We start from the raw sequence: 12,397 nt of genomic DNA, 5'->3' as shown, positions 1-12,397 counted from the left end.
TCTTATTGATTTGTCAGAGCTCTTTACTATGAAACGTTCTTTACACACACACACACACACACACACACACACACACACACACACACATATATGACTTAAACGTCACTTCTACCCAGTGAATTTGTTCCTTTATTAGCCTCTTTTAATAATGGGAGAACTGGAGACATGTGGGACTCAATTAACTAACCAAGATGAAATAGCCTGTATGTGAAATGTTGCTATGGTTCCAGAACTCCCGCTTTAACCACTAGGTAATACTTCCTCTCCCAAATAGCACCAGTCTGTCCAGGTTACAAAAAGGTCAAATGTATATCTGTTTCTACTAATCAAAAGAGTTACACAGACTTCACACAATTTCTGTGAGAGTGAGGGCCAAGGAATTCATCTGAAGAACATCAGAGTAAAAGAGCAGGTCCTTAAGAGGCCATGTGCTGTATTTGGGCTCCTACAGCAACCACCCAGATGGAAATGAACTGACCTCCATATCTTTTGAAGGTTCTAGCCTTTCTTCTGATAAAGGGCAAAATCAGGAACTTGAGCTCAACTGGTCATTAAACATTTGTTGACATTTGTTTTTAAAAGGAGAAAGCTGTTAATTCCAGTGCCTCTGTCAATTTCACTCAGGTAATTGCACTAGGGTACAGTAATGCTGCAGGTAGGGAAAATGCAAATTGGCAGAGAAGTTAAATGTGGTCAGTCCTTTCCGTTTAAGTCCTCTTTTTCCTTCAATGAACTGAATTAGTACTTTGCTTTCCTTCCTGTCCTCATGTGAAATGCCATGAGGCCTAGAAAGTCTACTGAGTTCTGCCTAAGAAACTGGCTTCTTTTCAAAGAGTGATCTTACCATATCCTTTACTTTTCTGCAACACTTGTAAAGTTTAATTAGCTAATGTATCTGAAATGTTTGCCAAGGTCTCAGACTACAGAATGTTGTTACAAATTGCTAGTTATATTTAATTTTAAAGATGTTTAAAATTTTAAAAAGGAGCTATAAAAATATCACTAAGCTTAATGTGCTATCAGTCATCAAACATTCGGAATGCGAATCAAAAATATAATATACCTACGATAACCTTTATGTTAAAGGCAAAGAAAGATCTTTTCAAAGATAATGAACTAAAATACCTGTTCTTAATCAGCATGGTAATGTTTCTTTAAATACATTGTCAAATTACCTAATAAGGTAAAATAAATGACTGAATGCTATTTGTAATTTCCAAATAACATCAGTCATTACCCATTGCCCTAGGCTTTTTCCTGGGCTAACACTATACATGACTGAATAATTATCTTTTAATCAGTACCGTAATGAATAACTGCACCTTCTAAGTTTTGGATATTTAGATCCAACTTTATTTCATTAGGTTTATCGCTAAATCAGAGCAACCAGCTGTCTCTTATAGAACATAAAGTATGTTTCCATTTTAAACGCGGGAGAAGTCAACAGTGAATGATTTATGACAAACTGTGGATTTAACTGTTAGGTCTCTGCTTTAAGTCCAAACGCAGAGCCAGTCAGTGGAAAATACTCTTTATACCCTTAAACAAAATACCTCAAATTTCATCAATAATAAAGAAAAATCCCATAGTTATGAACTTGTTTACTTTTTGGATGCATGCCAGACCTGCAAAGGCAAAAATCAAACTTAAAACTATCTTGACTGAAGGTCTGAGGTCACAGAGTTCCTTAAAGATCTAGACACGTGTATTGTTATGATTTTCGTTGAGAGAATAATATGGGTACAAGTAGAAATAATTTCTTCTTTAAATTCAATGGAAAGTCTCGTAAGATCTGACAATTATGTCAAACTGTATTCGTTGGTATTAGCAACCAGTGGAAAGCTGAAGAAATTGCAGCATTCTGATACTGAATATGAGAATGTCACATATGAATGTGTTACATTCAAAGTCACATACTCAGAATATCTACATGTCTGCGTTTAGTATTTTTAATGTAAATAAAATAGCTATTCTGAAAGTTGATTATTCTTTAGCTAATAGAGAGTACCCATCTGTGTCTTTCGTGCATAGAAACTCTTGTGGTCATACTGAAATTAGATTAAAACCAATCTTCCACCCAAAGTTCTACGCAGCATAAACCATTTTGGAGTATTTGAATGGTTTTCATTCCTGGTAGCTCAATTCTAGTAAATTCCAAAACACTTTGCAAGTCCTGTCACTCTGTCTCTGATATCTCAATGATCAAATATTTAGTCTGTGGTTTTGCTTCTGAACACAGTCATTCTACTTTGTTTTCCCCGTGCATTCACCAGTGAGAAACACCTTTCGCAGTGTGACGAGAACATCAAATATCTCCCCACCTAAAGTGCTTCCACCACTTGTAAGCAAGGATTCTGAAATCACTCATTCTTTAAATTAAGATAAGATTCTTAATGAAATGTAAGTGTTTACTCAAAGAGGATCAGGACAGAATTGGAACATGGGATTTAGGCTGGGCGGAAGTTAAGGCAGGTAGTGTGCCAAGGGTGTAAAATTTAAGGGCTGTGAGAATGAACGCCCCCTTACATTCTGCACCCCAGGCAACTCTTGCCTTCCCTTCATCCTGGCCCTACATAAGATATGGCTGCTAAGAGAGGGGGAGGTTAGGTGGAACGACTAAAAAGGGAATGAGGACTAGAGGTTCAAAGGGGCTATGTGTTTACAGGAGGGAGGGTCTAAAAAGAAGATAAGGGGAAAGAAACTGGTAGTAGGGGCATCAAAGTCTAGTACACCTATTAACAATTTTCCCTTCGGTCTATAGTTAGATTAGAGACAATATTTTGAGATTCTTTTTTTAAATATTCTCTTCCATTATGGTTTATCACGGGATATTGAATATAGTTCCCTGTGCTATACAGTAGGACCTTGTTGTTATATAACAGTGAACCAAAAAGAAAGAATGTTGCCATTTCATGAATATAATTGCATTTTCTCTGTCGCTTAAAGTATGTTTCATTGTCGGGCTTCCCTGGCGGAGCAGTGGTTGAGAGTCCGCCTGCCGATGTAGGGGACGCGGGTTCGTGCCCCGGTCCGGGAGGATCCCACGTGCCGCGGAGCGGCTGGGCCTGTGAGCCATGGCCGCTGAGCCTGCGCGTCCGGAGCCTGTGCTCCGCAACGGGAGAGGCCACAACAGTGAGGGGCCCGCGTATCGCAAAAGTATGTTTCATTGTCACTTCTTCATGTTCAAATTAGTTTTCTCGTTAATATTCCCCACGTTATCTAGCATTTTCCTTTTCTCAACATTCATACTATTTTAATTATTTGCTCGATCTTGTCTTGCTTGTTAAATGGAAGCTAAATGAAGTTAAATGTATGCAGAGAGCATATTCACTGCTGAAATACCAGCAGTGCCTGGTACCTAACAGGCACTCAATGAATAATTGTTTAATGGGCTTTTTGTCTTCTTGGAACCACTGGTCCAGTTAGAAAGAATTTACAGTATTGTGACCATGTGTCCCTATTTTCTTGCCCTTCCAAAGCAGGACAAAAAAGAAGCAGGGATGAGTTTGGATCTTGCAAATAACTGGAAGTCAGAAAAATATTCTTGAACATACTAAATGGTATTTACAAAAACAAAAAATTTCTTAACTTTGATTTTCTTATTGAGTTTTGATAGTTCTTTATATATTCTGGATACAAGTGCTTTATCAGATATGTGTTTTGCAAGTATTTTTTCCCAATCTGTGGCGTGTCTTTCTACTCTTGTGATGGTGTCTTTTGAGGAGCAGAAGTTCTTTGTTTTATGAAGTCTAATTTAGCTTTTCTTTTCTTTTATGGATTGTGTTTTTAGCGTGGTATCTATTAAATTTTTATGTAACCCAAGGCCACAAAGAGTTTCTCCATGTTTTCTTCTAGAAGTTTTAGTTTTAACATGTTTTGTATATGGTATGAGTTACAAGTCAAGATTCTGTTTTATGTTTTGTTTTGTTTTGTTTTGCATATGGATGTCAGTGTTCCAGCACCATTTTCTGAAAAACTATTCATTCTCTCTAATTGCCTTTGCCCCTTTGTCAAAAATCAAACTTTTAGTATATGTTGTATCATTGTATATGTTGTATATATTATATACAACATATACAAAATATATCCAGAAATATGTATATTTCTGGACTCTTTATTCTATTCCATTGCTCTATGTATCTAATATTTTTGCCAATACCAAACATTCTTGATTATTATATTTTATAAATTTTGAAATCAGGCAATGTGAGTCCTCAAACTTTGTTCTTATAAAATTCAAAATTATTTGGCTATTCTAGTTCCTTTGTCTTTCCTTGTAATTTTAGAATCATCTTGATAATTTCTCCGAAAGATCCTGCTGGAATTTTGATTGGGGTTACAATGAATCTCTATTAAACTTGCTTTTCACTTTAAGCTCTTCAGCTGTGTTAAATATGTGTCAGCAAATACAATTCTAATAAGAATACAGACAAGCTTCTGGCAATGAAGACTATGATGGATTTTAAATATGTGTTGATCAGACAAAGATATTAAACTACCTACCAATGATCCGAAAAATCCTAGGAATGTGGGAAATGTTCACTGGCTGGGGCTACTGATAACTCGTAAGGTGAAAAAGTTATACAGTTTCTCAAGCATAAAGGAAATATCACCAAAGAAGATAATATTACAACTTTTCTATGTTGTCAAGATCTCCATGAAATAGTTAGTCTGGTAAATGATCCGCTTACCTTTTATCTCCATATTCATATGTATTCTGTCATTTGATATTAAAATCTCCTAACTATCCCACACCTAAAAGAAAGGTTTCTGGAATGCCAGAAAAGCCTCACCTAAATCAGTGGTACTAGCACAGATTAAACATCACCATAATTATCTGGAAGCTTTCAGCCTTGTTTGTAAAATGCCCATTTTCTCCATATTATTAGATACAGCAAAACATATAAAAAGTATTTCACCTGGATGAAGATCTGTACCTGGTTGGCTAGTCAGTCCTGTGAGAGATTCCTGCAACTGGTAGGTTGAGGTCGAGGAGGACGTGCCATCAGCTGTGTTATTTGATGTCATATATGCTCCATATGTTGATGCAGAGTAATACTGTGCATACTGGTTTTGGCCAAAGGCTGCGTAGGATGGATAATCCTGAAATAATAATTGACATGTGTGTGTGTTTGAAAGACAGATTACCCTCTAGTATACTCCAAAGAAAAGCAATCACAATGGCAATGGAAAGATTAGTATCTGGCTCCACTGGTTCTGGAGTCCCCAGCTTTGAGGTGATCCTAATAAGCAGAGACCGTTCTGCGGGCATCTCCTACACGCACATAGTAATGAAATACCTTGCGGGTCTTGCAAACCAGGTCCAGTACACAAATTTTAATCTGTTTAAAGGTTGTATATGCGTCACTTTCCCCCCAGAATTACATTTCCAAGGATGTACATCCTCAGGTCTTATGCATTTGAAGAGGAGAGAAGGAGGTGTTCATATTCACAGCATTCATTCTCATCTTCTAATATCATCAGCAAGGAGGAGGTGTACCCCTCTCCCCACTTCCATACAGACCTTGGGCTGCATTATTGTGATTTTTGTTCCCTTTTTAGGCTACTCTTGATAATTTTGTTTTCTTGGCAGGAGGTAAACAGTAGAGAAAAGAAAATGAATAAAAGATATTCTTACCCAGCTTCTCACAGGCTACATGCCACCTGAGGCCTTGACCTAAAGTCTTTGGTGAGGCTTTCATATATTTAGTTTGCATCATTTGTTAGAGAGAAAAGAAAGCCATTGGGTCAATTCCTTTCACCTGCTTTTTATTAAAAATTTTTTAAATAATCTTAAAATGATGTAAATAATCCTTCAAAATCCTTTTACGTATTAAGATAAGGAATAAGTATTTGTTGCAATAGTTGGTGTTTAATATATCTGACATGTTTTAGCCCAAACTGTTATCAGTGATGACAAACCCTTGGTCAGGATGAAGATTCCCTAATGCACGTTTCTAAGGGAAACAAAGATCCATGGTTGATGTGGTTTCCAAAAGAGGAAACTCTCTGCGTTCGTAAATATACGTATAAGCAAATATATGTATCATCAGAAAGGGTTAAGCAGTATGGCAGAAAATGAAAATTCTATTTGTCTGTTAATTTCAGGATCTGATGTTCCCTACTATTACCTGAGAGTCAAAAACAAAACAAACAAACAAACAAAAAAACAGAAAACTCTTGGCAGTATTTGGACAAAATTCCTAGTAACGTATTTTTCTCAGAGTAAAACATGGATCACAAATATTAACACAGTGCTTACTTTGTGTCAGGCACTCCTCTAAGGCCTTCAGTAGATTTACTCATTGAAATCTCACAACCTCCTATGCAGTATTATTACTATCTCTATTTCACACTGAAGTAAAGGGATAAAGGCACAGAGTGTTTAAAGAGATTTGCCCAAAGTCAGACAGCAAGTTTCAGGGCTCAAACTGGAAGCCAGAGAGACTGACTCCAGCATCTATCTGTGTGGGAAGCTCTCCACTGGGCTGCCAGTGCCCGGAGAGGAAGATGAAGTTACTCACTGGAAAGGTCCAGTCTACCAGCTTCCAGTGATTATAGTGTCTTTTTGCACTCAAGTATATCTCAAAGATTCCCCCTACTCTTCATCTCCACTCTTATCACCTTGTCCAAGCTACCTTCACTGCCTGCTGTAGCCAATGTACCAGTTTTCTAACTGCTCTCCTCATTTCCATTTTTGGCTTTTTCCAAAGTCTCTGAAGCCACAGTAATATTTTTCAAAAATAAATTACATGATGCTATTCTCCTGCTAAAAAATTCTTTAATAGCTTCCCTTTGGGCTTGGAATAGAATTGAAGTTCCTTATTATAAGCCACAGGGCCCTACATGAGCAGGCCGCAGCCCACCTCCATAAATGGATGTTTCCCCACCTGCCCCTCAGGTGCAAACTAAACTCCAGCCTTCTTTGAGTTCACTGACACCCCACGATTTTCAGCCCTCAGGGATGTGATACATGCTGCTTTCTATGCCTGAACACCCTTGCCCTCAGTCTTCACCTAACTTTTGGAAGACTTGGCCTAAATGTCATTTCCATGGAGAAGCCTTCCACAAAATCCCCCTTACTCAAAATTAGCCTTCTCATAATATTTTTAATAGGACCCTGTTCTCTCCCTTCATGCTTTCCAATTCTATATTTACTCAGGTGTTTACTGGTTTATTGTCTGCTTTTCTCAGTAGACAGAAAGCTCCCTAAAGCAAGAAACAGTTTCCATTCACGCTGCTCCTACCTTCAGCTCCCCAGGATACAGACCAGTTCCTAATATCTAATAGGCACTCAGTGAGTATTTGCTAAAAGAATCAATTAGTCTTCAGACCATGGTCCAAAATACAGATTACATATTATATTGGGGCCACTGAATTAAATATACTGCTAGTACTGGATGTATTTTGTGATATAAAACTGTTTGTCAATGAATTTTCTTCTCCTTATTAATCATTTTTTTAATCCTCCCAACAAAGAACAAAGCAGTCTTCCCCTTATGCTACTACTCTGCCTAGTGTATATTTCTATTATTATATTCCAAATATTCCACTCCCTGTCCATATTATTTTCATGTCTGTGTCTTCAGGAGGATTGTATCCTTCCAGAGAGCAGGGAACACCGACTTCGAATCTCCAATGCACAGTTGAAAAATCTAATGGCTAACAGGTGCTCAATAAATGTTTGGTGTATTAATAAATGAGCGAGTGAAATTAAGCTACCTGGATTATCAAAAATTCTCAATTTTTTATAATAAAATATGCATACTGACTTTGATGTTTACTGTTTTAAGAAACCATTTTTCAAACTAATGCCAAACTATACAGTTTAATCCTGTCAAAAATATCATTATTCCACTGTTTAATAATCAAATTTTCCTCTTTGCCTCTTGTTACCTTAATAAAAATTGAAAGGAGAAGGCAATTAATATAATTCCTTCAGTAAATCCAAAGAGCAAACACTTATGCAGTAACATATTTTAGAATGTACAGAAGTCCAGCGATTATGTTAGTGTATTGCTTCCCCATGAAATCAGCTACCCTTCTACCTCAGCTACTCTGAACATGACTGAGGAGCAGGAAATAGGGACAAAACTTTCTGAATAGATCACAAATTCATGTCGTTCCACGCTAACTCACTCATTCAGGCACATCCGCGCTTGTTCCACACATAATTCTAACACGATTCTAAAAACAATTGCAGGTTTCAAAACACACAAAAATATTAAGCAAACATCACTATGAGGACTAAGGAATTCTAGGAGCAAGTGTAGTGGGTGACAAAAGCAAAAAATTACAGCTGTCAGGGCAGTAGGAATTTAACAGTTATCAAAAAAAAAATCATAGAACTAAAAAATAAAAGCCAATAGTAGTTTGAGAGGCATTTTCTTTAGGAACAAATGATCTGGTTTTGGACCAAGAGTGTTTTATAGTCTACATCATAATCTGATTATGGGTTATAGTTCAACCTATGAATTTTCATAATAACTGTTTTATCAAGAAAAAATAAAATTATGTTTAGTATAGCTTAAAATAATAGGAAAATATGCAATAGATTCTGTAATTTCCTGTCAAATGACTAAAACAATCATGGCTTAAACGTTTAAAGGGTAAAACTTTAGCAATCAGGAAAACTGAAACATCCAGAATTACACAAATCCAAAGAATTCCAGACAGCTCATTTTTACTACCTTGAAATGCCATCTTAATTTGAAATACATAAACCTTACTAACCTGATACTATTCTTCAAAAATCTGAAATATATATAAAAGCATAAACACAAAAAGCTACTATACCTGTTGTGAACCACTGAAATTCGTTGAGTTGGAAACTGAATTATTTGCATAAATAGTAGATGATGGAGCAAAGCTAGAACCTAGAGGTAAAGAACAAATTGCATTTTAAAAATATTTCTTGAAAAATATTAAAAATATTTCACTTTGCAGAATTCAATGAAATATATATTAAATTTTGTTGTTGAGGCAGTGAGATTGAAAATTGAGAGATTCTAAGGAAAATGTCCTTAGCTGTGTCTTGTGACAACAGGTAAAGTCTTTTCTTTAGAAGTCTATAGAGGTAAACAGGAGCTTGTGGGAACAGTCTTACCAAGGACTTGGCTAACCTTCAAGGGTCAATGTCTACACGTACAGAAGTACTCAAAGAATAAGATATTATCCATACTGAGACTACTTCCAGGAAACTACTGGGACTTTCCAGTGGTCATATCAACTGCATATACATACAAAAACTACTCAAGTTCAAACATTTGGCTGGGGCTAGCTTAGGAAATAAACACATGGAATCCATTTAGAGTTCATGCTTCCAGCTCCCCATCTTTCTGTTCCTCTATGTCCTTTCTTCAGAACAAAAAAAGCTGTGAGCTAGGGCTCAGACCCAAGGCAGAACTGTTTATACTGCAATCATCTAAGGTTTGACGACCTTCTAAAATTTTACGACAAGGTCTGAAAGTTATTTAATTATTTTTAAAATTAGAGCAAAAACAAGTGAACTATCAATTTACAGATTAAAAAAAATGTTCTCATGGAATGTACTTGTTAAGGAATAAAATAAAAGACTATTGAGGCAGCTGATTACTTGTTTTATCAATGTGTCTTGAATAGCAATAGTATTAGGTAATCGACACAAACTGACATGGCCTGGAATATCCGATATGAAAGTATTCTGAGGAATAAATGGATATGTCTCTATGGCATTTTCCACAGTGGCTTATTGTGGTTGAGGCATGTATGCACAGATGTATCTACCAATGTTATAAGGAAAAAAGAGACCTGTCATTTCAGCCAAAAAGGTCTAAGTAATTATTTCATTTTAGTCAGTCAACTAAAATGGCAATATTAGTTGGTTCAAATAATGTTAATATAGCCCCCAAACTACGACTAACCATATAGAAAAAATGACAGATAGGAAATAACCTTTTAATGTTTTTAGTATGTCACTAAAATATTTTCTGCAACTACTACACAATGTTCAAAAATAATTTTTAATTGGAGACAAAAACAAAAAGAAAAATTAAATAATGATCGTATATGGAGAAAAAATTTTTAAGGTGGAGGTACAAATTATCTAAATATTCCTCTTCAAGAAATATAGTATTAACAGGGGAGAGATTTTAGAAATGAACAAAAAAATCTTCAATTATTCAACAATAAATGGGACTTAGAGAAGTGCTAATTCAATTTTAAATTTAATCAAAAAAGCATTACGTATGTAAGGAATCCCGACAAGAAAATACTGGGTTTTGTCATGAATCTTTGAAATCACTTTAATAGATGCCAAACATGTGACTGGTGTGGCGACTGGCCTGGAGGTTGCTTTGCTTGGACTTAGTTTCCTGCCAATTTTATGCAACTTAAACTTAAATATTTAACTTTGATATGGGTCATGTTTCTTGATGTATACTGAACTCTTTTCATCATGTTTCTTCCTAGTTATTTGTCTTTTCTGATGACGTCGTGTGAGCAGTGGTAAGATTTAAAACTGTCCTCATGACTTTATATTCCTAGTCTGAAGCCAAGGAGTCTCATTCAAAGAATTCTTTCTCACATAACATGTTTCCTGTGTGGTACTTACCTGGCATCTGGTAAGAATAAGGTGTCTGGCCTGGCTGCGGGGTAGAAAACCCGGGGCTGTAACTGAGGCACCCACTCTGTAACGGTGACTGAGTCTGTGAGAGTCCGCCCTCTGTCTTGATGCCTGGTAACATCACGCCCAGATCTGTTTGGAAAACGCATGTGCAACCCATTTCATTAGTAAAGTGATCTTACTTCTGAGTTGTAACATATCAATATATTAGACTATACAACTACTAGCCAGCAGGATTACGTGCTTATAACCAAAGAAGAAGAGAGAAGATGTGAAATACCGTAAGTGGGCAGGCTATAGGGCTGTCCTGTCTGTGAGTACGCTGTGTAGACGGCTGGCTGCTGCATCCCCGAATACTGAGTCTGGCCTGCATAGGCAGACATTGTTTGAGCTGCTGGTGTAGAAAGAATGTGTGGATAGGGCCTAAATATCAGAAAAATAGCATTACTGTGGCAACAAAGACTGCATATTAATTCAGACAGCTTAGATTCAGTGAAACCTGATAATAGCCCGGAAGTAATCCTCTTCTTTATCCATAATATCATTTTAACAATATGGAAAAGGACAAGAGTCTGAATGTCAGGAGCCCAGGCTCTGCTACAAACCAGTCTAGTTACCTTGGACAAATAATTTAAACTTGCTAAGTCTACACCTCACCTGTGAAAAGAAAACTTTGGTTTAGATATCACAGCTAAAGTCTCTTCCAGGTCTATATTGCTTACATTCGAAATAATATTCCAACTGATATGTAGATGAGGAAAGTAAAGCCCAGGCCAGTTAATTAGTACGCTCATGAGCATATTTCCTGTTACCATGCATGACCCAATGTTATGTAATGACTACAAAAGTCATTAAAGGCCCTACCAAAAATTCTCTACAGAGAACTAGAAATCTTAAAAAATAAATAAAATTTAAAAAAATTAAAAAGTAGGCAGCTTCCCGAAAAGAAATGGAATGCCATTCCCTTCATCATGCCACATCTTACGGAATGTTCCCAAAATGGATATCCAATCTCTAGCCTATACTTAAGGATAACACTCTAGCTGCTGTGGAAAATAACTTTTAAATGTACATGATCAGGAATCCAAAATCTTGACACATCTGGCTGATGGCAACCAAATTCAGATACACCCAATGTAGTTAAACTTGAAATTTCTACCACTGTGCTCAGAAAGTTGACTATATTAGTCATAAAAGCAATAGTGTATATTTTTCAAAAATGTTTATTAGAACTTGAAATCCAATAAAAATACTGTAATGATGGAACAAATTACGAAGTGTTGATGTTTGAATAAAATGTAATCGTTTTAGATTTTCTTTAAACTAGTCAGCATTTTTGAATTTTCATTAAAAAAATCTGTGTATTCCGGTTTGAGCTTGATGCTTTCCTCAAAGTATATAAATATCCAGAATTAAAGCAATTGTCTAGATATAAGTGAGGGTATTCCTAGACCTGTGAAGGGTATTTACCTAATGTCTAATCTATCCAATGAATCTATCCAAGTATCTGTCAATTCAACTGCCTATCTATAACATTTATATACATAAATATATCCTGATTTAAAGTTGTTATATTGTATAAACATGATTAATCAAGATAATGCTGGAAAATCATTCTAACAAATCTGAAAGACTACTGACCACTTACTTGGAAGGATACAGCTGTGGGGAATATTGATGCGCTGATCTGGGGCTATAGCCACTACTTGTTATTACTGTAAGACACAAAAACCAGTGCAAAAAAAGGTTGCTTTATAAATATATTTCACTGGAGCGTGCAAAACTTATTTCAAG

At 36.2% G+C, this 12,397-nt stretch overlaps 1 protein-coding gene across 7 annotated transcripts in view; it reads right to left on the bottom strand.

The window, feature by feature from the left end:
* The window catches only part of EYA4 (EYA transcriptional coactivator and phosphatase 4), a 318,714-nt gene that overhangs the window by 42,979 nt on the left and 263,338 nt on the right, over nucleotides 1-12,397 (bottom strand). For 4 of the 7 annotated variants that reach the window (XM_079939671.1, XM_079939670.1, XM_079939674.1 and 1 more), the window contains 5 exons: nucleotides 12,252-12,318; nucleotides 10,884-11,026; nucleotides 10,592-10,735; nucleotides 8,797-8,876; nucleotides 4,920-5,103 (listed from right to left, as the gene is read on the bottom strand). In XM_079939671.1, coding sequence (XP_079795797.1) covers nucleotides 4,920-5,103; nucleotides 8,797-8,876; nucleotides 10,592-10,735; nucleotides 10,884-11,026; nucleotides 12,252-12,318 — 618 coding nt within the window. The remainder of the gene's footprint in view (nucleotides 1-4,919; nucleotides 5,104-8,796; nucleotides 8,877-10,591; nucleotides 10,736-10,883; nucleotides 11,027-12,251; nucleotides 12,319-12,397) is intronic. The other 3 variants (XM_079939673.1, XM_079939672.1, XM_079939676.1) reach the window with 1 other exon arrangement.

Source organism: Stenella coeruleoalba (assembly GCF_951394435.1).
Source record: "Stenella coeruleoalba genome assembly, chromosome: 12".
Lineage (NCBI taxonomy): Eukaryota > Metazoa > Chordata > Mammalia > Artiodactyla > Delphinidae > Stenella > Stenella coeruleoalba.
This window is presented reverse-complemented; position numbering and strand designations above follow the sequence as displayed.